The sequence below is a fragment of the Prionailurus viverrinus genome, chromosome A1, assembly GCF_022837055.1.
Source record: "Prionailurus viverrinus isolate Anna chromosome A1, UM_Priviv_1.0, whole genome shotgun sequence".
Taxonomy (NCBI): Eukaryota; Metazoa; Chordata; class Mammalia; order Carnivora; family Felidae; genus Prionailurus; species Prionailurus viverrinus.
In genome coordinates, this window is record NC_062561.1 from 124,366,590 (window position 1) to 124,392,605 (window position 26,016).

The 26,016-nt window shown below is 35.8% G+C and overlaps 1 protein-coding gene across 1 annotated transcript in view; it reads left to right on the plus strand.

Moving 5' to 3' along the window:
• Positions 1–26,016, plus strand: part of MTREX (Mtr4 exosome RNA helicase) — a 110,541-nt gene that overhangs the window by 26,757 nt on the left and 57,768 nt on the right. The window contains exons 8-16 of the mRNA XM_047854282.1: positions 480–604; positions 1,856–1,954; positions 2,623–2,725; positions 4,367–4,498; positions 6,064–6,143; positions 7,624–7,734; positions 9,667–9,768; positions 13,087–13,212; positions 20,268–20,418. Of these exons, the coding sequence (XP_047710238.1) occupies positions 480–604; positions 1,856–1,954; positions 2,623–2,725; positions 4,367–4,498; positions 6,064–6,143; positions 7,624–7,734; positions 9,667–9,768; positions 13,087–13,212; positions 20,268–20,418 (1,029 nt within the window). The remainder of the gene's footprint in view (positions 1–479; positions 605–1,855; positions 1,955–2,622; positions 2,726–4,366; positions 4,499–6,063; positions 6,144–7,623; positions 7,735–9,666; positions 9,769–13,086; positions 13,213–20,267; positions 20,419–26,016) is intronic.

The window sequence follows — 26,016 nt, forward strand, 5'->3', positions numbered from 1 at the left end:
TTTTCCATTTAAATAAAAACTGACATGATTTTACTGCTTATTAAATCTTTCATATCTAGAGATCATGAGGGTAATTTGGATGAAAGTTGCCTTAGAGTAAAGTAACAGTGTGTCTTTGAAATTTGTTGCTGTATAACTTTTCTAAAAGTTATTAACTTTGTTTTCTCAAAATGAAATGGAAATACTGTTTCCATTGTCATGGGACTCTTATGCTGTGTGAGAAGGTTCAGTCTGGAGCTACTCCAGAGGCTGTAATGTAGAGTACATTGTGCTTTTAGTGATTTAGTCTCCCACTTTTCTACTGGGTAAATTCACGGTAAGAACCATAGTAGTTTTCAGTAGGGATTTGTAGCTAAAAATATTTGTGTAAAGTGGTCTGCATTTCTAATTAATGAACTTGGGATAAGATAATTTTAGATTACTTACCAATAAAGTGACTCTGAATTCCAAGGTATATTTGTTTTTTTTTTTTTTTTCAGAGCGTGGTGTTGTATGGGAAGAAACTATTATTTTGCTTCCTGACAATGTCCACTATGTCTTTCTTTCGGCTACTATTCCAAATGCCCGACAGTTTGCTGAATGGATTTGCCATTTACATAAACAGGTATTTTCTTTGTTTTTTGAAGTCTTCAATAATTAAAATGTTAAGTTGTGATTGCTATCTTATATACTTTGTTCTTGATACCGCCCTAGAATTAAGAAAACCGTTTAATGTGAAATTACTTCTCAAGTCAAGCAAGCTCATCAGAATCAACTGACTAGCTTTTTACAAGTGTGTATTTTTTTTTAAGTTTATTTATTTATTTTGAGAGAGACAGAGCATGAGTGGGGGAGGGGCAGAGAGAGATGGGAAGGTGGGGAGAGAGAATCCCAAGCAGGCTCTGTGCTGTCAGCACGGAGCCCAGCGCAGGGCTCAAACTCACAAAACCGTGATACCATGACCTGAGCTGAAACCAAGAGTTGGAAGCTTAACCAGCTGGGCCACCCAGGTGCCCCTTAAATTTGTATTTCTGAGTGCCATCTTAAACTCAATATATTAGCATCTCCCGGAGTAGGGTCTTGGGGGCTCTGACTTTTAAAAGCTGCCAAGTTGATCCTGGTGGTCTGCCAGGTTTAGAAACTAATGCATTTATTCATAGAGTGAGCCCTCTGAGAAGAGAATTTCCTCTAAGACCTCAGTACCAGGAAAAAGCTGGGCATTTCCTGAGCATGTGATATGATTTTTCTGTGAACACAGTCACATGTTTTCCTTTTGCTTTTGTGGTCCAACTTTTGCAGCAGTATAGGGCCATAACATTTTTTTATGTGTACTAAATTTATTCTTGGTTTTGTTTTCCTGCCCTCATTTTTCCTTTGTACCAATATTCTTACAAAGTATTATCTGTTCATAAGGTCTCTAATTGTGTTTTTCTAACACCTATGTTGCTTCTGTACAGTAGAAACCTAGTGGATCTTCAACCTGCTGATTTAGTAAAGCTTTGAAAACTCACTTTGGGTCAGAAAAGTCCCATTTACCTCTGGGAGCATTCTGTTTCACCATACCACTGCAGTGTAGTAACAGGCGTCTTCTTTAATTTTAGTATCACAAGTCTAGGGTATGAATCCAAGGTCTTTATTGAAACTCAAATCATATATCTGGCCCTAATTAGGGTATTGATAAAATTGAATAGATGGTAATGTCATTTGAGAGCTGATTTTTCTCTTGCCTTGTTTTAAAAATTTTTAGTTTTTCTCTTTTTGGGATGTTGAATTCAAAAGTGTATTTCCCCAAGGTCTTTTACTTAGATCAAATACACAGTATTATTTTGAAGAAATTAAATATTATATGCCTAATTGTTTTTCATTGTTTTTACAGCCTTGTCATGTAATTTACACAGATTATCGGCCTACACCACTGCAGCACTACATTTTTCCAGCAGGGGGAGATGGCCTGCACCTTGTGGTTGATGAAAATGTAAGGGAGTAATGGTGATTCTTTATCTGTAGTGTCAGGGTAGAACTTCATTTTTTCTTTCTTAAGTAGTTTTATAGTCCAGAATTGTTGGGTTTGTGTGTACTTGTATTTCAAAAATTATATTTAAGACTTGTGTTTGGTTCTCTGTTTCTCTTGTACATGAATTAAGATTTTTCTTTCCCAGTATTTTAAAATGCCTGGAGAATAGGGACTTAGGATGTGTTTCAGATATGTTTTGTTTTGCTTTATCCCCTTTTAATACCTCTTTATCACCTTTTATTGTACCTTACGCACAACTTTATTTTGTATTTTTTGTTTTACAATTTTTTTAATGTTTATTTTTGAGAAAGCACGCCTCTGAGCAGGAGAGGGGCAGAGAGGGAGAACGTGAATCCCAAGCAGGCTCCAGGGTCATTGCCCACAGGGGGCTCATCTCATGACAGTGAGATCATGACCTGAGCTGAAATCAAGGGTCAGATGCTTAACTGAGTGAGTGAGTGAGCCACCCAGTGTCCCTGTACAGCATGTTTTAACTCTTTTAGTGACCTTTGTTATCATTATCGTATTAAATTATTCTTATTTTGAGGAAGGTTTGTTTGGAGTTATGAAAAATGTTTGGATTTTGGTTAAATCTTATTGAAGTAATGTAGAAAAATATTTGATTCCAGGGTGACTTCAGAGAAGATAATTTTAATACTGCAATGCAAGTACTTCGAGATGCTGGTGATTTGGCAAAAGGAGATCAGAAGGGGCGAAAAGGAGGAACAAAAGGTAATTTGAAATTTTGTTAACTTTTTTCCCTCAGGAAGCTATATAAAGATCTAGATAGTAAATGATAAAATTGGATAAAGGTTCATTTCTTTTTCCTATATGACATTAACATACTATACATTTCATCCATTAAAATGTACAATTTAATGGTTACTGGTATATTAACAGAATTATGCAATCATTAACGTAGTTTTTTTTATTGAGATATAATTCATATACCATAAAAATCACCTTTTTTAAGTGTACAACTCAGTGTATTTTAGTATATTCACAAACTTGTGCAATTACTATCTAATTCCAGAACATTTTCATTAACTCAGAAGGAAACCCTGTGTCCATTAGCAAGTATTCCTCATTTTTCCTCACCTCTTCCCGCACCCCTCGGCCTTAGGCAGTCCCTAATCTACCTTCTATTTCTTTTTTCCTTTTTGAACATTTCATATAACTAGAATCACAATTTGTGTGTTTTTTTTGCAGCTTCTTCTTTCACTTAGCTTGTTCTCAAGGTTCATTCATTCTATAGCATATGTCAGTACTTCATTCCTTTTACAGTCAAACGACATTTCATTATATGAATATGCCACATTTTATTTATTTGTTATCAGTTGTTGAACATTTGGGTTTTTTCTCTTTATCGCTTATTGTGAATAGTGCTGTAAATATTTGTGTTCTGTAAGTTTTTATGTAAGCATAGGTTTTCTTTTCTCATTGAGCATATACCTAGCAGTGGAATTGTTGAGTCATATGGTATTTCATATGTTTAAATTTTTGAATAACTGCTAGATTATTTTCCAAAGTGGCAGCTCCATTTTACATGCCCATCAGAAGGGTCTGAAGTTTCTATTTCCTCCACATCCCTGCTAGTATTTACTGTAATCTATGTGAATATAGTCATCCTAACGGAATAAAGTGGTATCTGAGGGTGGTTTTGATTTACATTTGTCTCATGGCTAATGTGGTGTTCATTTATCTCTTCATGTGCCTATTGGCTATTTGTATATCTTATTTGGAGAAATATTCAAAATCTTTTGCCAATTTAAAAATGAAATTGTCTTGTTGTTGAGCTATAAGGATTCTTTGTATACTCTGGATAGTAGACCCTTATCTATATTTTCCCATTCTGTGGTAATGTGGTCTTGTCACTTTTTGTTGGTGTCTTTTGGGGCCCCTGGGTGGCTCAGTTGGTTAAGCGTCTGACTTTTGATTTCCACTTAGGTCATAATCTCATGGTTTGTGAGTTTGAACCCCACATCGGGCTCCACACTGACCTTGTGGAGCCTGCTTGGGATTCATTCTCTCTCTCCCTCTCCCTCTCCCTCTCCCTCTCCCTCTCCCTCCCTCTCTCTCCCTCTCTCTCCCTCTCTCTCCCTCTCTTTCTCTTTCTCCTCTCTCTCCTTGCTCTCTTTCCCTCTGCCCTTCCCCTCCCCCCTTCAAAACAATGTTTTTAATTTTGATGAAATCCAGCTTATGTTTTTTTTTTCTTTTGTTATATATCATACCTAAGAGTGCTTTGCCTAATATCATATCTTGGAGATTTACTTCTATATAGTTTTTAAGAATTTTATAGTTCTGTATTTTATGTTTAGGTCTATAATCCATTTGGAGGTAATTTTTACATATGTTTATATACTCTTTTTGCAGGACCATCAAATGTGTTCAAGATTGTGAAGATGATTATGGAAAGAAATTTTCAACCTGTAATTATTTTCAGCTTTAGTAAGAAGGATTGTGAAGCCTATGCTCTTCAGATGACCAAATTAGATTTTAACACAGGTACTATGTAATTTCAGCATAGTTTTAATGTTACGTGTAAATGAGTGTATATCTGTTTCTAGTAAGAAGATCAATATGTTGTGATTAATCTATTGTGTATTGCTAGGATATGCAGTTCCCCCTGTAGTCACAGTAACAAGTACTCATTACCTTTGTAAAATCTTTAAAAAGACTTTGTTTTATTCTTTCCTTCCTTTCCTTTCTTTTGTTTTCTTTTACTGGGAGGTTTAAAGTACATTGCTCTGTGTAAAATCCAAAGACTCTTACTGAAAAATACTAGAATTATATTCCCTTATACTTCATTGCCATAAGCTCCTTTGCCTTGGAGATTTTCTGTGTGACTATGTAAGGTTAGGTTTCTTGGTCAGATCACTTTCTATATAGAAAGTGCTGTGGTTTCGGGGTGCCTGGTTGGCTCATTTGGTTAAGTGTCCAGCTTCCGCTCATGTCATGATCTCACAGTTCATGGGTTCGAGCCCCACGTTGGGCTCTGTGCTGACAGCTCAGAGCCTGGAGCCTGCTTCGGATTCTGTTCTGTCTCTTTCTTTGCCCCTCCCCGCTCACACTCTGTCTTCTCTCTGTCTCTCAAAAATGAATAAACATTAAAAAAGAAAACAAAGTATTGTGCTTCATTCTTCTGGAAATCCAAACCAGGAAGGCTTGACCTTTACTTAACCGTGGTATAATCTTTTGAATAAAGTAGTTACTTGTATTTAATTAATAAATTATTCCCACATATTATCTATAAACGTAACTCAAAGTCACACAGCTAGGTAGTAGCACAGCCTATCCAAAAATTCAGCATACTGAATACCAGCCCATTTATTATTCATTTCATCCTTTTACATATGTAATCTTGTATTGTGAGGAGTGAATAATATCCTCAGTCATCCAAAATCAAATGTCATTTGTATTGCTTTCATTACCAAGGCACAGAACTAAACCCCTGCATTTTAGGGCTTTTTTTTTACTTATCCATAAGCAAAGTGATAATAACAGATAACCCATATAAACTCCTAAAGTTAGTAATATTTTATTTTTTAATGGAGAAATTGCTCTGCTTAGAGATGTTTTCTTTTAACTGCTAATGCTGAATTTGCTTAATGTCGCAGGGTCATATATTTAATTGAGCAAATATATATTGGCTTCCTATTATTTAGTAGATGCTATATGCAAAGGCAGTATGAAGGTTAAGAGCATATGCTTTGGAATTGCTCCTCTAACAGTTAATAGCAGTTTCCATCATTTGGGGTTAGTCTCATTTTCCTCAGTAGTGGATAATAATAATCCCTGTGATCTATAATTGTTAGTCTTAAATATTGGATATATGGCACTTAGTGTAGTTTTTGTTATTTTTATAAGATAGTACTTTTATTCATGGATAAATTCTATTAGATATATTTTGAAGGGCAGTGAATTTTATTAAATGGTAATTTTTATCCATTTTCCCTTTTGACTGCCTTAAATACTCTTTTATTCTTTATAGATTTTTATTCTTTGCAGTGTGTGAGGTTTGGTATCGCTGATTCATTTAGATATTTATGTACCTTTGAATTTTTTCTTAGATGAAGAAAAGAAGATGGTTGAAGAAGTATTCAGTAATGCCATTGACTGCTTGTCTGATGAAGATAAAAAACTCCCTCAGGTATGATTTAGTGTCCCTAGGTGTGGGTATTAAGTGTGGTAGGGTACTTTCACTTTGCATTTCTTGGTTTTGTTACTATATATTGCACTGTTTATGCACTGCTTTAAATATGTTGTGTTGTACCCAGAAATAATACCTTGATTTTATTTTACACTTCTGAAAAGATGACAAAAGGAAAGATTTGCTGCCTAAGGGAACTAAAAACTAGCATGGTCTGGAAATTACTGCTTCAGTTCCTAATACTACAGAATTATTAGTGCTAGTTTTAAGTCACTAAATTTCTTTATTTAGAGAGAGAGAGGGAGGGAGGGAGAGAGCAAGTGCCTGTGCAAGGGGGAGGGACAGAGAGAGAGAGAGAGAGAGAATCCCAGGCAGGCTCTGCATTGTCAGCAAGGAGCCTGACACAAGCCTTAAACTCAGGAACCAGGAGATGATGACCTAAGCTTGAAGATCAAGAGTAGGACACAACTGACTGAGCCACCCATGTACCCCAAGTCACTAAATTTCTTAATTCATAGGACTACCAAACAAAACACCTAATGAAAATCATGTGTTTAGCAAGGAATTTAATGTCTACTCTGCTTTTAATCCAGTGGCTTCTCTTTTGACTATTGGAAATGCCTGGAATTTCTAAAATCTACTTATGACTAGGTGCCCCTCTCAGAGGTTCTGGTTTCATTGGTCTGGTGTGTGTTGTGGTTGTTAGAATCTCAGAAGCTCTTCAGGTGATTCTAATGTGCATCCAAACCTGAGAACTCCTGTAGTATGACCTGATATATGAAAATTTTGTTTTGTGAAAAGAAAGTTCAGAGGTCAGTCATACTCTGCTTATAAATGATTGCTCTGATATATAAGGGATTTATGGTAAAACTGCAGTAGGATGTTTAAAATAGTATTTAACGTAAAAGATGTTCTTGTAATTTCTCTTCCAACCTGAATTACTAGTATTTGAGGGCTGAGCTATGTCTTGATACATTTTTGTTACCTTAGCATAGTTCTAATAGTAGACATGTAATGCCATTTGTTAAAGTGCTAATGAGGATGAATTCTTCAGTAATTCAATTGTTTTTAGGTGAAGTACATATTTATATTGAGTATGCCTTGTGTTTATTTATTTTTAGTAGGAGCTGGCTATTATTTTTTTAAGTTTATTTTGTGCAGATATAAATGTCCTTATGACTTAGTTTTTGGGGACAAGGTGAAGTGATGCTGGAAAATTTGAATGAGGTAGCAGTGCATATATGAATTTTATTTAAAATAAATCATTCACATTAAGGAAAGCTAGGACAGAATTATGTTGAGTTTTGAGTTTAATAATCTGGGAATATGGGTTTAGTTTTGGCTTTTATTCTGAAAAGGTTATATAACATTTCTTTGAACAGCCTTCTTTATTGATCACACATTTTTCTTACTTCGGTTTAACATTTTTGATGTCTCTTTTCTGTACATTATTGAAAAATAAACATTGTTCCAAACATAGGTCGAACATGTACTTCCTCTTTTGAAGCGGGGAATTGGTATTCACCATGGTGGCTTACTTCCTATTTTGAAAGAAACTATAGAAATTCTCTTTTCTGAAGGATTGATAAAGGTATGATTTTATTTTTATTTATTATGCCTTAGAATTGTGTCATATGGACAGTTTGAAAATTATTATTATTTTTAAGTAGGCTCCACACCCAACATGGGGCTTGGACTCACGACCCTGAGATTGAGCTGCTTGCTCAATTGACTGAGCCAACCAGGTGTCCCAACAGTTTGAGAATTATTTAGAACACTGTTTCTAGGCAGCTTTACATATATGTGCATACATATGAATGTATAAAATATGTAAAAAATGTTTAAAAGTAAATATTTACATATATATGTTTTTAAACTAGGTCCTGTGGAATGACTTAAATACTGAAGTTGATTTTTATATGTAGTGTTATACTTCATTCAGGTTTATAGGTAAAATTTTATTGGTTTTTCTTGCTATTATTCAAGTAAGAAATGGTAACACTATACAGTGTGGGGTTTTTCAGAAGGTGCTATTTAATTATCAGAAATGGAATTGATTCTTAGTGGACTCCTTTCTATATACAGATTAAAACAATTAGAAAAGACAGGAGAGTTGCTGGTAGACTTACAAAAGAGTTTTTCAGGATATGCTATTTTAAACTGCAGGGAGTCTAACTTAATTTTAAAGGTTATGTTGATGTTTGTACCCAAAAATAAGGTGTTAAAAATGGGAAACAAATTCAAAATGTAGTCATAAACCTGCATATGACTCATAAGTTATTTTATGTTTAATGTTCAGGTTAGAATTTTAAAAATCAGAGTTCTGAGAATCTCAGCACTAAGTAGAACATTTAAAAAGTTAGTCACATTTAAGAACATAACTTAGGAATTTTAGATAAAAAATTGGTTACTATTTATACCTGGGTCCTGGTAAGGCCGTGTTGATGTTCTTTTGTTGATTATTGTTGAGGCTTATTTTAAAGAATCTTTTCTTAAAAATTTAAGTGATATTTGGTGGTGGTAAAAGTCAAATAGAACGATTGCAAATAAAGCAAAAAATGGAAGACCATATTCCCCTTCACTTCTCAGGAATACCCATTAACATACATACAAATAATATAGGACTTTAATTTTATTTCTTTATTTTGAGAGGGAAACAGTGCGAGAGAAAGAGAGAGAGAGGAAGAGGGAGGAAGCACTAGTGGGGGAGGAAGAGAAAGGGAGAGAGAATTCTAAGGAGGCTCCTCATTGTCAGTTCAGAGGCTGATGCGGGGCTCGAATTCACAAATCATGAGATCACGAACTCAGCCAAAATGAGGAGTCATTTGACTGAGTCACCCAGACACCTGATGACTTATATTTTAGACAAAAATTATACTACCCGTGTTATTAGATTTTGTCATATGCATAGCTTTTCATTCTTTTTAACAAGTGAATGGCATTCTTTTGAGTTGATGAAATAAGATTTTTTAATTTTCATTTCTATTGGTGAAAATTTAGATTAATAATACTTCAGTGAATTTACTTGTATGTATACATCTTTGTGTGCTTAAACCATACAGTTTTTTGTGTGGTCCAGTTTTTGTTGGTAAAGTCTTAAAAGTGAACTTAGCCAGTAACTCTCTTCTCCCCTCAGAGATCCTGAAGATGGCTCCAAAACTGTGGTATCATTAGTTGGAGAGCCAGGAAATGTGACTTTCTGTGTTTAGAAAAGTAATCTACAGCCTCATGCTTTGTACATTAGACCGGTAGTATCCTCTTCAAGTTAGCACCACTGGAATTTAGGAAAGACTTTTCTTTTCCCTAAATTAAAAAATTTCTGGGATGCAAGGGGCATTAGATACTGTTTAATCATTTTATATTTAAAATACTGAAACACATCTGGGACTAGTATGTGGTCTTATTTTTTTAATCTCTAATAACTAATTTTGAAAAGTAATGTTTTGTTTGTACTTGAAAATTACAAAACTAGTTTTTTAGCTTAATGTACATGTTTAATCATGTAAATTTTTCATTTATTTAGGCCTTATTTGCCACAGAGACTTTTGCCATGGGAATTAATATGCCAGCTAGAACTGTTTTATTTACAAATGCCCGAAAATTTGATGGGAAAGATTTCCGATGGGTAAGTAAAGTAATTAACATGTTGAAATAATTTTTTTTAACATTTATTCATTTTTGAGAGAGAGAGCACGAGAAGGGAGGGGCAGAGAGAGAGACACACACACAGAATCCAAAGCAAGCTCCAGGCTCTGAGCTGTCAGCACAGAGCCCGACACGGGGCTTGAACCCACAAACTGTGAGATATGACCTGAACCGAAGTCATACCCTTAACCAACTAAGGCACTCACGTGCCCCAATGTATTGAAATAATTTTTATTTTACCATTTGTTTTACCTAAAGTGATTTGGGCTTATATAATCTTTGAAATTTTCAGTTATAAATCTGAAGAATTTGCACCCGAGCCAATAAGCGAGTTCATCAACATTACATTTGAGATCCTTCATTTCTATCCATTAGCCAAAAACAAAAACCTCTCTTGATGAAAGAGTTTGATGATGAGGGATAAGTGTGCAGATGATTTGTGAATGCTTGAAAACGTTTAAAAAAAATTTTTTAATGTTTATTTTTGAGAGAGAGAGACAGAGTATGAGTAGGTGAGGGCAGAGAGAGAGGGAGATGCAGAATCCGAAACAGGCCCCAGGCTCCGAGCTGTCAGCACAGAACCTGACGTGGGGCTTGAACCCACAAACCATGAGATCATGACCTGAGCCAAAGTCAGACTTTTAACTGACTGAGCCACCCAGGCGCCCTTAAAGCATTTAAATATATCTAGAATGTTCATTTTTTAAAGTTTAGGGTATTTAAAGCACCCAGTCTGTACTGACTGCAGTTGCACCTCATTATTTAATCTTTCACTTTTAAAATAGAGGTTTTAATAGGTTTAGACGTAATGTCTTTTCTTTTTTTTTTTTTTAATTTTTTTTTTTTCAACATTTATTTATTTTTTGGGGGACAGAGAGAGACAGAGCATGAATGGGGGAGGGGCAGAGAGAGAGGGAGACACAGAATCGGAAACAGGCTCCAGGCTCTGAGCCATCATCCCAGAGCCTGATGCGGGGCTCGAACTCACGGACCGCGTGATCGTGACCTGGCTGAAGTCGGACGCCTAACTGACTGTGCCACCCAGGTGCCCCCGTAATGTCTTTTCTAAGGCACAAGAAAGGAGAGAAAGGTGGAATCATGCGTAAAACAGTGAATTTGGATAAAAAGTAAATTCTTTTTTTTTTTTTTAATATTATTTTTTTTTAATGCTTATTTATTTTTGAGACAGAGACAGAGCATGAACAGGGGAGGGTCAGAGAGAGAGGGAGACACAGAATCTGAAACAGGCTCCAGGCTCCGAGCTGTCAGCACAGAGCCCGATGCGGGGCTCGAACCCATGGACCGCAAGATCATGACCTGGGCTGAAGTTGGACGCTCAACCGACTGAGCCACCCAGGCGCCCCTAAAAAGTAAATTTTTAATCAGGGACAAGGAACGCATTCAGTAAACAGTTCCTGAATTTAAACTTTGTTAAAGTAAACCCAATCTCTAAATAAACTTAGTTAGCAGAGTATAATAAAATGTTGTGTTACGGATTCTAAGAAGTTATGTACAGAAGGATAAAGCATATGAAAGAAGACACTTCATAGAGAGGGCAATCCTTATACTTAGAAACAGCAGCAAATGGTTACTTACCCAGTACACAGGGGAGCTTCCCAGGGGTGAAAAGCAGGTAGAAGAAGAGAAATTTCTAGTTTGAGTTCCAGTACAAGCCAAGAAGACTCAGGTAAATTGGGTTTTGAGAAATTTTTCAGTAGTCAGCTATTTCTTCACTTAACCTTTTGTCCTTGAAAGTGATTTTTTTCTGCTTAGAGAAGTTTCTGACAGTAATTACTAATCATCGAAACACTGAAAAGCACTCACGGTAGAATTGTAAAGGCAAGGCATTTTTTTTTTATTTGTTTTAAAATTTATTGAATGCTATACAAAAGAAATAGAAGTACAGTGAGATAGGTGCCATTTCTCTTTAGAAATTTTTACATAGTATTCAGAAACTTTCTCTAACCTGTAACTTTTTAAAATTAAACTTTTAAAAATTCCTATAGAATGTGATTTGTCTGTAAAGCAGTTAAAAGTTTCATGTTTTATATTTTAAAATAGTGTAAGTTTTAAAAGTCTTTATAATTTATCAGTTTAAAATTACTTAAGTCTCCAAATACAATCGATGCCACAAGAAAATGTGTAAATAAGTGTTTTGCGACTTTACATTCTTCTTGGCATCTCAAGGACTCTAGGGTAAGACTGCAGTGTATAATAGATTATTGAACTTAAGAAAGCAAGCTTGATGAGTCAGGATCATTTTATTAAACCTGAAAATCATAACCAACCATAATCTTGTAATGATACTCTTGGGCCTTACGGAAATTCGCTTGGATTGCCTTTTCAGAATGTTCTTATCAGATCTTTTTTTAGGATTGGCTTTTTTGTTATGTTTTTCTGGTGCCTTTGTTGCTCCCTGGTTGTTAGGTCTGTTTTTGATGCTGTCATTAATATGCATTCTTGTAGGATACTGGTTCTTAACTCTTTGAGTCAGATATTTTTTGAGAATCTGAAAACAGTGGACCCTTTCCATCAGAGAATAGTATAGAGACACAGATAAAACTTTGTCCATTCTCTCTGTGGTTGAATGTCACCCTGAAATGACTTCTAACCTTTCTCCATTAGGTTCTATTCTTAATGGTGAATGGACTCTCCTGAATTCTAAGAATGTATACCAAAAAATAAGAACTGTACTTGAAAAATAAGTTTATATTAATCTAATTTTGCAAATTAAGAAAGTTTATTACAATCAAGTAAAAATTGGTATTTAGTAGAGTTTGAGTCTTTGTTTACTTTCTTATTTCTTAGACTCTGCTATTCCAAAACATCTAGCTCAAACATGTTTTTTATGTCCATGGATTAGCCAGTCTTTACCTCTAGCTATGGTATATGTGATCATTTTGGAGCTAAACATTCTTTTTTTTTTTTTTTTTTAATGTTCACATATTCATTTTTGAGAGGGAGAATGCATGGGGGAGGAGGGCAGAGAGAGAGGGAGACAGAGGATCTGAAGCAGGCTCTGTGCTGGCAGCAGAGAGCCCATAGTGGGGCTTGAACTCATGAACTGTGAGATCATGACTTGTGCCAAAGTTAGATGCTTAACCAGCTAAGCCACCCAGGTGCCCTTGTAATATTTGCATTTTTGTGTTTTCACTTAAACTCCTAAAAGGTGATTTTGTCAGTTACGTTCCCTTTTTTGGAATGTGTTAACTTGTGTTTTGTGTATTTTTCTGATTTAAGAATATGTTTTTCACCAGGTTTTCTCCTAAACTCTGTGTTTTTAATTATGTTCACTCAGATTTCCTCTGGTGAATACATTCAGATGTCTGGTCGAGCTGGAAGGAGGGGAATGGATGATAGAGGAATTGTGATTCTTATGGTGGATGAAAAGATGAGCCCAACGATTGGAAAACAGCTACTTAAGGTAACTGAGTTAAGATTCTGTGGCCTCACCAGAAATTTGAGAAACTTATTTCAGGAGGTACCTTGAAATTAGTTGTGTCAGTTCCAATACCTTTCTAAGTAGATGAGTTAATCTACTAAACCATTTGTGCTTGAAAGGTAGAAAACAGTAACTGCTCAAAGTGCTATACCCTACTTTTGTATCCTACTTTCTGTTATAATAAGTAAAGATCAACTCATGTGAGGGAGGGAATGTAAAGATCCCCACAGAAGGCAGAAATATTTACTTTGCCCTCCCAATTTAAGACACTTTCCCTAACTGCCTTCTCCACTGAACAAATTGCTCTTCCTGAGTAGGGCACATACTCTCACTGTTTTGGGCCATTACCTTCCCCTAGCTTTGTAACTCCACATAGCTTAATAAATTAATTCTGCAGTCTAGCATTCTAATGCTATTGATGGATCATAAATATCCCAACAAACAAAGTTCAACTTTTAAGCTTTTTTCAAATTAGCCTGTTCATTTTGCGTGTTTAGTATTTTTGTTTTGGATTGTCTTAAGGGTTTTATTTTTGTTTTATCTTGGAGAACTTCTCAGGGAAGTTTGGCCTGGTTGCTTTCCTTTTCCTCCATGCAGTAAGAACTTAATAAAAAAATTCCTAGAGAAAACTGTTAGTAAGATGGGAAACTCAACATTAATTAAAAATATAAAATTAACTGGCAGATCATTAGCTAAAGCTTCAAAACTTGTTAATTTCATACATGGGTCATTATCTCTGAAATGGACCCTTTTGAGTTTCTAAGACTTGGGAACAACAAGGAGAATTTGAGATATGGTTGTGGGAAGTCTTATATGCTAAAGCAAATATATGTAAGAGTATATGTTTTTTTTATTTGAAGACAAAGTTTATCTGTACATATTCATAGCTATCATATGATGTTTTAAAGATTACCACTTGGAAACCTGTTTTTAAGTGTCCATGTAACTTTAGTTCTTCATGTAGAGAAAATGACACAAGATTAGAAATTTGTATTTTTAGTCTTCAAATTGTGCCAGATATAATAAACATTATTTTTCTTTCCTTGTGATCTATATATGGAAAAAATTGAATCAGGTTGCTAAATAGTAAGAAGCAGGATTTTAATGACAGTATCTGGTTCCTTTAGTACAGATTTTTCATTCCATTTACTTGGCATTTCTGCATGTAAAGTGCACCTGTTAAGTTTAAAAGTTCTTTTGTCTTTCATTTCAAAAATTTTGTTGTGGAAAAAATATTAATTCTTGAATATTCTGTTGAGATCTACTGTCAACAAATTTTTAAATTTCAAAATATATTATTGTTGACTATAGGTACACTATCATATGTCATATCTCTGGAGCTTATTTATCTTGCTTGACTGAAAGTTTATGACTTTTGATTAGTAATTAACCTTTTATACCCCACCTCAGTTGTTGGCAACCACCATTCTACTATTTGATTCCATGAATTTGACCATTTCAGAAAAATCATATTCGTGGATTCATGCAGTATTTATCTTTCTGTGGCTTATTTTATTTAGTATGATGTCCTCAAAGTTCATGTTGTCACATATTGCAGAATTCTTTTCTTTAAGGCTCAATTGTATTCCATTTTATGTATATACCACCTTTTTTAAAATCCATTCACCTATTGATGAACATTTAGATTATTTCCACATCTTGGCTATGTGAATAGCACTGCACTGAACATAGGAGTGTTAGTATCTGGTCACCATTTTAATTTTGATTCTTTTGGTTAAATACCCAGAAATAGAATGCCAGATCATATGTAGTTCTTATTTTTTTTTTTAATTTTTTGAGGAATATCCATTCTGACCGTTGTAGTACGCAAAAGTTCCCATTTCTCCATCATTTTTATTTTAATGTTTATTTGATTTGAGAGAGAGAGAGTTAGGGAATGGCAGAGAGAGAGAGGGAGAGACACAAAATCTGAAGCATGCTCTGGACTCTGAAGTGTCAGCACTGAGCCTGAGACAGGGCTTGAACTCACGAACCATGAGATCATGACTTGAGCTGAAGTCATATGCTTAACCGACTGAGCCACCCAGGCGCCCCTTTCCATCATTTCTTTCTTTTTTTTTTTTTTTTTTAATTTTTTAAAATATCCATCCATTTTGAGATTGAGTGAGAGAGAGAGACAGACAGAGGACAAGCAGGTGAGGGGCAGAAAGAGAGGGAGACACAGAATCCGGAGCAGGCTCCAGGCTCTGAACTGTCAGCACAGAGCCTGACACAGGGCTCACACCCAGGAACCGCAAGATCATGACCTGGGCCAAAGTCAGATGCCCAACCAACTGAGCCACCCAGATGCCACTCCATCATTTCTTAAATTAACTCTTTAAAGCAGGTTTATTGAGATATTATTCACATTGCATACATTAATCAATATTCCTGATTTTTAATATATTCACGGTTTTGCCACCATCATTACAATCAGTTTGGGAATATGTTTATCAACCCAAAAAGAAATCTTATATCCATTCAATCACTCCCCATTTCCTTCCTCTTTCCTTTCCCCTAAGCAAACCACTAACCTATTCTTTGTCTCTATAGACTTGCCTATTCTAGGCATTTCATATACATGTATTCAGATAATATGTGATGTTTTGTATCTGGCATTTCTTTAGCATCATATTTTCAAGGTTTAGCCATATTGCAATATGTACCAGGTCTTCATTCCTTTTTATTGATGAATATTGTTCCATTGTGTGGATTTAGTACAGTTTATCCCTTTATCAGCAGATGTATATTGAAGTTGTTTGTACATTTTGGCTATTGTGAATAATGCTGCTATGAATGTTTCTTTACAGGTTCTTAGGTGAACTTGTTTTTACTTCTTTTCCATATATACCTACGAGTAAAATTGCAACGTCATATGTAATTCTATGTTTAACCTTTTCAGGACTTGGCAGACTGTTTTTCCTCAGCAGGTGTACCATTTTACCAGCAAATCTTACCAGCAAAGTATGAGGATTGTAATTTCTTTGCATTCTAGCTAACACTTGTTATTACCTGTCCTTTTGATTTATAATCATACTAGTGAATGTTGTACTAGTGGTACCTCTCACTTAGAATACTGTATAGTTTGACTTGTTGAAAGGGTATAGTACCTGCTTATTGATAATATTGCTGTTATATAAGCAAATATGTGTCTACATTTCTAGGTTTCTGGACACGTTTATTGAGACTAACCGCCCTACTACTTTTTTTGTCCCCTAGGATTTTTTCAGGTAGTTTTACTATTGTTAAAGAATTTGTAGGCAACTTATTCAGAACAATAGCAGCTAATAGTTTTAGAATATTTTACATATTTTAGGCATGGAAATAATTACTGGTACTATCCCAATTTTATAAATAAATAAGGCATACAGAAATTAAGAATTTTTTCCAAAGTCATTTTGTTAAATGGCAAATCCTGCTTTTAAAGTAAGGCAATGTGATTTCAGAGTCCATGCTCCTAACCACCATGTGCTACTACTGCTTCTCAGTACTTCATGCAAATAGATTGTTCAGTTACTGGCTCAGACAGAATTTGGCATGACAGCACATGCCAAATTGTTTTTTTGACAAACTTTTTTTTTTGTTTTGTTTTAATGTTTATTTTTGAGAGAGACAGAGTGTGAGCCAGGGAGGGGCAGAGAGAGAGAGAGAGAGGGAGACGCAGAATCCGAAGCAGGTTCCAGGCTGTGAGATGTCAACACAGAGCCCGATGTGAGGCTCGAACTCACAAACTGTGAGATCATGACCTGAGTCAAAGTCGGATGCCTAACTAACTGAGCCACTAGGTGCCCTATTCTTTTAACATACTTAATACAGTATATGAACTTATAAATCATTATAACCTTAGGTCTGTTTTATTTTCCTTTAAATGTCAATAATTGAGATTCGCCCTTAAGTAATAGGATTTTACTGAATGGAATGTTTATTTTCTCAAGTAATAATTAAAATACACAGATTATTCAGAGTCACTGTATATTAAAGGAATTAGTATGCTGTGTACATTGGTAAAATTTGGATCTGTTTGTCACATTTAATCATTTTTCCTTTTGTTGGGTTAAGTAGTCTTAGCCAGAAAAATGACAGAATACATCTGTTCATTGCTTGTTGGCTAAAGGTTATTTGTTGCAATTTACAGTATCTTAGCATGCATACACAGTTCTATATTTGTGCATGTAAATCATTTAATGATCTTACATTTAAAATATTTTAGTAATTTCTTTCTTAGCCTCTTTAGCTTGACTAGTTTTCTACCACCCATTATAAAAACATATTCAGCTTCCCAAAATGGCTCTTGTTACAGTGTCCTCTTTTGTTTATCTAATACCTTCATTTCCATTGCCCTTTAAAACTTTTTATTTTATTATGTTTATTTTTTAATGTTTATTTATTTTTGACAGAGAGAGAGACAGAGTGTGAACAAGGGAGGGGCCGAGAGGGAGACATAATCCAAAGCAGGCTCCAGGCTCTGAGCTGTCTGCACAGAGCCGGATGCAGGGCTTGAACCCACAAACCAGGAGATCATGACCCTGATCGGGGTCTGAAGTCGGATGCTTAACTGAGCCACCCAGGTGCCCCCGTTGCCTTTTTTTTTTTAAGTATATTTATTAATCTCTACACCTAACGTGGGCTTGAACTCATGACCCCCAGATCAAGAGTTATATACTTTACTGATTGAGCCAGCCGGCTTCCCCTCCATCTGTTGCTTCTTATTTATGGTCAGAGTTTTTATCTATTCAGATAGAATTTGACATAAGACAGGAGCTTGTTCTTTTTGTATATACTTGATGTGAGCTACAAAAAAAAAAACAAAACAACTATTCATTATAATGTTTTCTTAAATGAAAAGTTGGGTCAGACAGAAAGTGTGTGTATAATATCCAGAAAGACTGGTGAATGTATCTTTTATTTTTTAGCAGTTAAGAGATCCTTTACATTTCTCCAGTATAATCACAAAAACATATATATTCCATAATTTCTGAAATGAAATTTCAACTTAATGGTTTCTTACAGAACATATTGTGCTTTTTGTAAGAGACTATCCAGGCTTTCTGCTTATAAACAGTTGTGTGTTCATTTCAACCTGAATTATGTTGTTAACGGCTAAGGAAGATGAAATTTATTTCCTGGTTTTTCAAAGCTTTTGGAACTTTAGGAAGAACATACCTTGAGTATGTGATTTCTTATGGACCTTTTTTGAAGAAGTGGAAAGACCCATGTTTATGCATTTTCTTCTATCTTCCACTATTATAGTTCAAAAAGCAAAAATAGAGTGGCAATTTTTTATACTCCTTGCCTGAATGAACCATGTACTCTACAACTTCAGAAATCATTAGAAGTGGAATACCATTCGAAAGGTAGTATTACAAATCTGCTTTGGAAAATTGATATGTAGCTCTCTTAATCGTACTACCTTTCAGTGAGCAACTTGTAAACTGAAATAATCCTTAAGGGGAGCCTGGGTGGCTCAGTCAGTTAAGCGTCTGACTTCAGCTCAGGTCATGATCTCACGGTTTGTGAGTTCAAGCCCTGCGTCGGCCTCTGTGCTGACAGCTCGGAGCCTGGAGCCTGCTTCGGATTCTGTGTCTGTCTCTCTCTTTATCCCTCCCTGACTAGTGCTGTATCTCTCTCTGTCAAAAATAAATAAATGTAAAATAATGCTTAAAAAACTACTTAGTATTGGCTACCGTTGTTCCAGGTTAAAGTTTAGGTGACCCTTTTATTAGGCTTTCTGTTGATACATGATTTAAAAATTTTATAATTTGGCTGATCAAATTAAATATATAAAAAGTTGAGAAATACTTGATCAGTATTTGAGGGTTCCTATAATTTTAGTAATGTGAATATTGAATATTGAAAAGATAGGGATGTGAAGTAAGTTGCAATTTAATTTGCCCTCTAGGAGGATTTTAGCCCACAGACTCCATAAGATGGATCCTCCTACCTCTTTAGCTTGAGCAAGTTTCTTCACATCTCTGAACCTGTTTCTTGTTTAAAATTAAGACAGTAAATTGGTTTTGTTAGGAATATTGTGAATTGAAAACTTACTATTGAAAGTGATTAGTATAGTGATTGGCACATGCTTTGTAGATGTGGTCATTTTTAAACTTGGTGAATCTATTTACATATATACATAGAACAGAAAGTGAATAGCGAGCAGTATATGGCTCAATAGCACAGTGTCTACTAACTCCAATTCGGGAAGGAAAAAGATGGATTTTCACACCAGCAATTAAATACTTGGCCAGAAAGTGACACATCACTACAATTTATTGGCCCACACACCAGGAGTCCAGAAAGTGTAACCTTATGAAGTGCCTAGAAGGCAGAAAGCTAAACATACTTGGCTTTTATTTTAAGAACAGTATTTTTTTTTTTTAATTTTAATGTTTATTTATTTTTGAGACAGAGACAGAGCATGAATGGGGGAGGGTCAGAGAGAGAGGGAGACACAGAATCCGAAACAGGCTCCAGGCTCCGAGCAGTCAGCACAGAGCCTGGTGCAGGGCTCGAACTCACGGACCGTGAGATCATGACCTGAGCCAAAGTCGGACGCTTAACCGACTGAGTCACCCAGACGCCCCAAGAACAGTATTTTAAGAACTGCTGTTGGGGTGCCTAGTTGGCTTAGTCGGTTGAGCATCCAACCTTGGCTCTCAGGTTATGATCTCACGTCTTGTAGTTTGAGTCCCGCGTTGGGCTCTGTGCAGACAGCTCAGAGCCTGGAGCCTGCTTCAGATTCTGTGTCTCCCTCTCTCTCTGCCTCTCCCCTGCTTACACTCTCATCTCTCTCTCATTCAAAAATAAATAAACATTAAAAAAAAAATTAAGAACTGCTGTTCCTAGTCAGAGGATTTTTCCCCCTTCCCTTTCCCAAATCTCAACTGTTTTATCACTTTGTGTTGGTCATTTAAAGGAAATAATTTAATACATTTCTATAGTATTCCTTAACATGGATTAAATTGTTAAGCAGTTTAATTGGCATCTGTATAAATTTATTTGAAAAAGTTACAACATTGACATTTTTTTTTTCCTCTTAGGGCTCAGCTGATCCTCTAAATAGTGCTTTCCATTTGACCTACAACATGGTTTTGAACTTGCTACGTGTAGAAGAAATTAATCCTGAGTACATGTTGGAAAAGTCCTTTTACCAGTTTCAACATTATAGAGCAATTCCAGGAGTAGTAGAGAGTAAGTATAAAATTACTGTAACAGTCTATTTAGCTAGTAGAGTAATAGCATAATTACTGCATTATTGGCTGCTAGGCCATTGTTTATTTTCTGGTTAGCTATATCTTGTTTTTACATAAAGTGAGTACTACAATCTGATTATTATAACCAACTAGAACATTTTAAAATAAAAGTAAGAAAACTCTGTCAGAATACCTTTATAGTTGGTTCAAATTTAATATAATTTAGTGTTATAGTCATATTACGTTATAGCTCATGTTGATGAATCATGATACAACAAAAAGCCTGGTATATTAAAATTTGGCCTGTAAGAAGCATGTGTGTATTAGCCTTGCCCTTGTATGTTTTCTCAATATAAAAGAGTGCCACAGCACAAGTTTATAAATGATTAAGGAAATTTAATACTTCAACTGGGATTTGAGTTCAGCCTTTTTAGAATTTCTAGCTCCTAGTATGATAATGCTTTCTGAAGTTCAGAAACTAAGTGTTCTGTGGTAACTCTTTTCAAGTAGAATTGATTCTTAGAGGATATTTTGGCTGATCATCAGAGCTGATTAAAATCCAAAACAGAGGCAAAGATTGAAAATACTGTTTTGGGGAGATCTTACAAAAATAATACATAGTCATAAAGAAAAAGCCCCCAGAAAATTGAGCAGAAGATAAAGAGGAAAGTTAAAATCACTTGTAACCTCCTACAGAGCCAGCCACAACACTTTGTAGTTCTTCAAAGTTTTTTTCTTTCTCATACAAATGTTTGTTTTTTTTTTTTAAGTGGGATTAAGTACATTAGTTCTTCCTTAACCACTGTTGTTATGTGTTCCAAGATTCCCACAGGATACCTAAAACCACAGAGAGTTGTAACAATATATTGTAATGAAGGTTACGTGAATAAGGTCTCTCTCTCTCTCTCTCTCTCTCTCTCTGTCTCTGTCTCTGTCTCTCTTTGTCTCTCTCTGTCCCTCCCAACCTCCCACGCCCCACCCCCAAAATATCTTATTATACTGTACACACCTTTCTTGTGATGATAAAATGCCTACCTGATGAGGCAAAGTGAGGTAAATGACATAGGCATTGTGATGTAGTGTCAGGCTACTATTGACCTTCTGACAGATCATCTGTTTATAGAACGCATTTGAACACAAGTAACTGAAACTACAGAAAGCAAAACTGTGGATAAGGGGGAAGATGACTGTATACAGTTTTTATAAAAGTAACAATGGTATTTATATTTAGTACCTTTTGTTAAGTATTTACCTTATGCCTTGGCTTTGTGTCAATACTTTACATTCATTACCAGCTCTGGCTTTTTAAAATTTAATTTCCAGTATTTTTTGAAAGTATGATATTTATAACTACATAACATTTCCATTTTATAAATGTGCTATGATACATTTAACAATAAAGGCAAATTTGAGATACTTTTATATCAGTTCAATTTTTATGTAGCCAAAAGTAAATGAATTTTAATAATGTGCCTTAAAGGAAAAAGGCTTAAAACATCCAACTGTGTTCATTTATTTTTTCTTTTTCTTTTCTTTACCTTTACATGGATGATAGATCATGGATGATAGATCCCCTTCAGATTCTGATTAGACTTTACCAGCCATGTGGGATCAGTCATTCGCTAATCACTGAAAGATTGAGCCCCCAGATACCTTTGTTTGTCCTGTCCCCAGCAACCCCAGTTGATGGCCACAAACAAAGCAGATCTGGTTTTGGATGATACCATTCCATGTCCTTAACCAGAGATACTGAGGAAATAACTTTCCAAATATTGTCTTACAAAATGACTATCACTGTAAAACAATATTTGTCACCAGCCAGTGAACAAGTAGTAGAAACCCACAGGTTTGGTGCACTTTGATTTGAGGGAAGTAGGGCAGGGCATCTATCTGGAAAGAAGTTTGGAAATTCTGGGGGAAAACTAGTCAAAAAAAGAAGTGGGATCTTGATGAGCCGCCCAAATTTGAGACAAATTTTTAGTGAGGTTTGGCGAGGCACACTGTACAAGAGGTGGAAACATATAGAAGGCATAAGGAAATTACACATTGCAGTTAGAGGTCACAAGTGCCCAAAGTCCGTTCTGAATTTTTATGAGGCTAACTTGCCTGCAAATGTAATGGTTGTCATTGTAAGATCAAATTTTATTGAACATGCTGCTGTTACAAGGTCATTGATAGCTCCTAACTCCAAGTAGATTGGATATGGTTGGAGCAGCACAGACTGGATCCAGGAAAACATTGTCTTATTTGCTGCCTGCTCTCCTCCACATCCATCAGCCATTCCTAAAGAGAGGTGATGGGTGTGTTTGCTTGGTGCTGGCACCGACTTGAGAACTGGCCTAACATGTACAGCAGGTAGCTGCTGAATACTGTAGAGCATGTCAGTGGAAGCCCACTTGCATCTATGGTGGTGCTCCTCAGGGACCACATATTTGTGATTTGGAGAGAGGTGTGCAAATCTGTATTGCATTACCTGGAAGACTTTATAGAGTGTGGAAAACCAGTCAGAGAAGAACCACCTATCTTGTCCTTGATGAAGTAGATGGAATGCTTATAGGGGCTTCGAGCCCCAAATAAGGAAGATTGTGGATCAGATAGGACCTGACAGGCAAACCCTAATGTGGAGTGTGACTTGGCCCAAAGAAGTAAGACAGCATGTTAAAGATTGTCTTAAAGAACTACGTTCGTATAAACATTAGTGCAGTAGAACTGACTGCAAACCACAACATTCTTCACATTGTAGGTGTGTGTCATGATGCAGAAAAGGATGAAAAACTTACTCGTCTAATAGAAGAGATCATGAGAAAGGAGTACAATAAGACCATTTTTGTTGTTGTTGAAACCAAAAAAAGATGTGATGAGCTTACTAGATAAATGAGAGATGGGTGTCCCACCATGGGTATCCATAGTGACAAGGGTCAACAGGAATATGACTGGGTTCTAAATGAATTCAGACATGGAAAAGCTCCTATTCTGGTTGCTACAGATGTCACCTCCAGAGGACTAGATGTGGAAGATGTGAAATTTGTCATTGGATATTACCCTAACTCCTCAAGGAGTTCATTAAATTGGAAGAGCTGCTCGCAGTACATCGCACAAAACAGGCACAGCATACACTTTTTTTTACACCTAATAAAATAAAGCAAGTGAGTGACCTTATGTCTGTGCTTCCTCATTCTAATCAAGAGCACTTATTCCCAGTTTGCTTCTGTTGTTTGAAGACAGAGGTTCTGGTTGTTCCAGGAGTAGAGGAGGCATGAAGGATCACCGTTGGGACAGATACTCTCTGGGCAAAAGTTGTGGATTTAATACCTTTAGACAGAAGTAAAATTAGGACAGAGGTTACTGTAGTCTGCTTAAGAGATTTTGGGGCAAAAAGTCAGAATGGTATTTATAGTGCTGCAGTTCACACCTGTGGGAACTTTGGAAGTAATTTTGTGTCTCTTTACCAGTTTTAGGACTGGTAATCCAATGGGCACTTACCAGAATGGTTATGATAGCACTTAGCAATATGGAAGTAATATTCCAAATAATGCACAGTGGTATGAACCAAAGGGCATATGTGTATCCTGCTACTGTGGCTGTGCTATGATTGGCTATCCAGTGCCAACAGATTATTCTGAGCAATACTTTATAAGTATCTGTAAATGTCTGTTTTTCGTAATTGTTCTTTATATTCTATGTTTTCAGACAAGATAGTTTTTTAAAACTATGTATTTATTTATGCAGAGAAAGAGCACACAGGCGTGTGTAAGTGGAGAAGGGGCAGAAAGAGAAAATCCCAAGCAGACTCTGTGCTGACAGCTCAGAGCCTAATGTGGGGGCTCAGTCTCCTGAACTGTGAGAAATCCACAGTGACTCTTAGCCGAAATCCAGAGTCAGGCGCTTAACAGACTGAGCCACCCAGACATCCCAGACAAGATAATTAATAAATAAGGGAAATGCAGATATGACTGCACTGCAGCAGTATTTATGGTGTACATTTTCACTATGTAAGTTGGATATTTCTCTGCATTCCTGAAACAATTTTTAGGGTTTTTTTTTTTTTTTTGTATTAGAAAATGCAGGCTTTGTTTTCATAAAAGTAAATGTACAGTAATTAGAAATAAAATAAATGAAGGCAACACATGACCTTCTAATGAAAATATTTGAAGACTGAAAAAAAAAATAAAGGCCTAAGAATAAATAAAGGAAGTTTAACTCAGTATCTGTGGGTATACGTTTGATTGGTGGCATAATTAGGATTAGAATCTTGGACTCGTGCTGCTAAGCTAAGCTGTTTTTTTTTTTTTTAATTTTTTTTTTTTTAATTTTTTTTTTCAATGTTTATTTATTTTTGGGACAGAGAGAGACAGAGCATGAACGGGGGAGGGGCAGAGAGAGAGGGAGACACAGAATCGGAAACAGGCTCCAGACTCTGAGCCATCAGCCCAGAGCCTGACGCGGGGCTCGAACTCACGGACCGCGAGATCGTGACCTGGCTGAAGTCGGACGCTTAACCGACTGCGCCACCCAGGCGCCCCTTGGGAAAGTTTTTTAATGTTTATTTATTTTGAGGGGGAGAGAGATCCCCCTCAAAATTTTGAGATCACAACCTGGGCTGAAGTCAGATGCCGAACCACCTGAGCCATTCAGGTGCCCCTGAGCTGGCTGGTTTTAAGACTTACCTTTACTTTAAATACCACAAACAAAACTTGAATTTTTAAAATACATCTTATAAAATTAATGGCAAATGTATGTAATTTCAGATTATATTTATTATTTTCTTGTTAAGTATTTGATGCCATTTGTCTTGGTGAATAATTATGACCTTAGCAAAGAGAATAATGATTCTCTTTTGTCAAGGAAGCATATTTTTAAAGGGGTTATAAATCCTTCTCCTGCAAAGTAATTATATATAATAATAGAATAAAAAACAGTATCAGTAAGATTTAAGTACATTGTGGATTTGGATGTAAATTAAGGAAGTATTTTTATCAGATTAGGGCATTCATTAATTTTGCTTCATATGTAGAAATTTCCGATGCTGCCTTTGAAACACATATACGGTTACAAGCCAGCTTAATATTTTAAATAAAAAGAATTAAACTTTAAAATATTCCTACTGGGGTGCCTGGGTGGCTCAGTCAGTTAAGTGTCCGACCTTGCCTCAGGTCATGATCACATGGTTCATGGGTTCGAGCCCAAATTAGGGTCTGTGCTGACAACTCAGAGCCTGGAGCCTGCTTTGGATTCTGTGTCTTCCTGTCTCTCTGCCCCTCCCCCACTCATGCTCTGTCTCTCCTTCTCTCTCATAAATAAACATAAAAGATTTTTTTTTTAAATATTCCTACTAAGCAGTTACTGCTAGGTCATGCATGAATGGGATAATTATATACACACATACACAGCCATTAGTTAGATTGGTTTAGTTACTGAATAACCAAGAGAAATAGGAGGCACATTGGTACACCAACCTTTCATGTTTTTTCTTTATAAAAATACTGTATTCTAACAACCAACAAATTCTTTTTAATTTCACTTTATATTATTCTTTTATAATTCCTTAGAAAGTATGCCAGATATGGTGGGGGATAGAGTGAGAAGTCAGTATTTT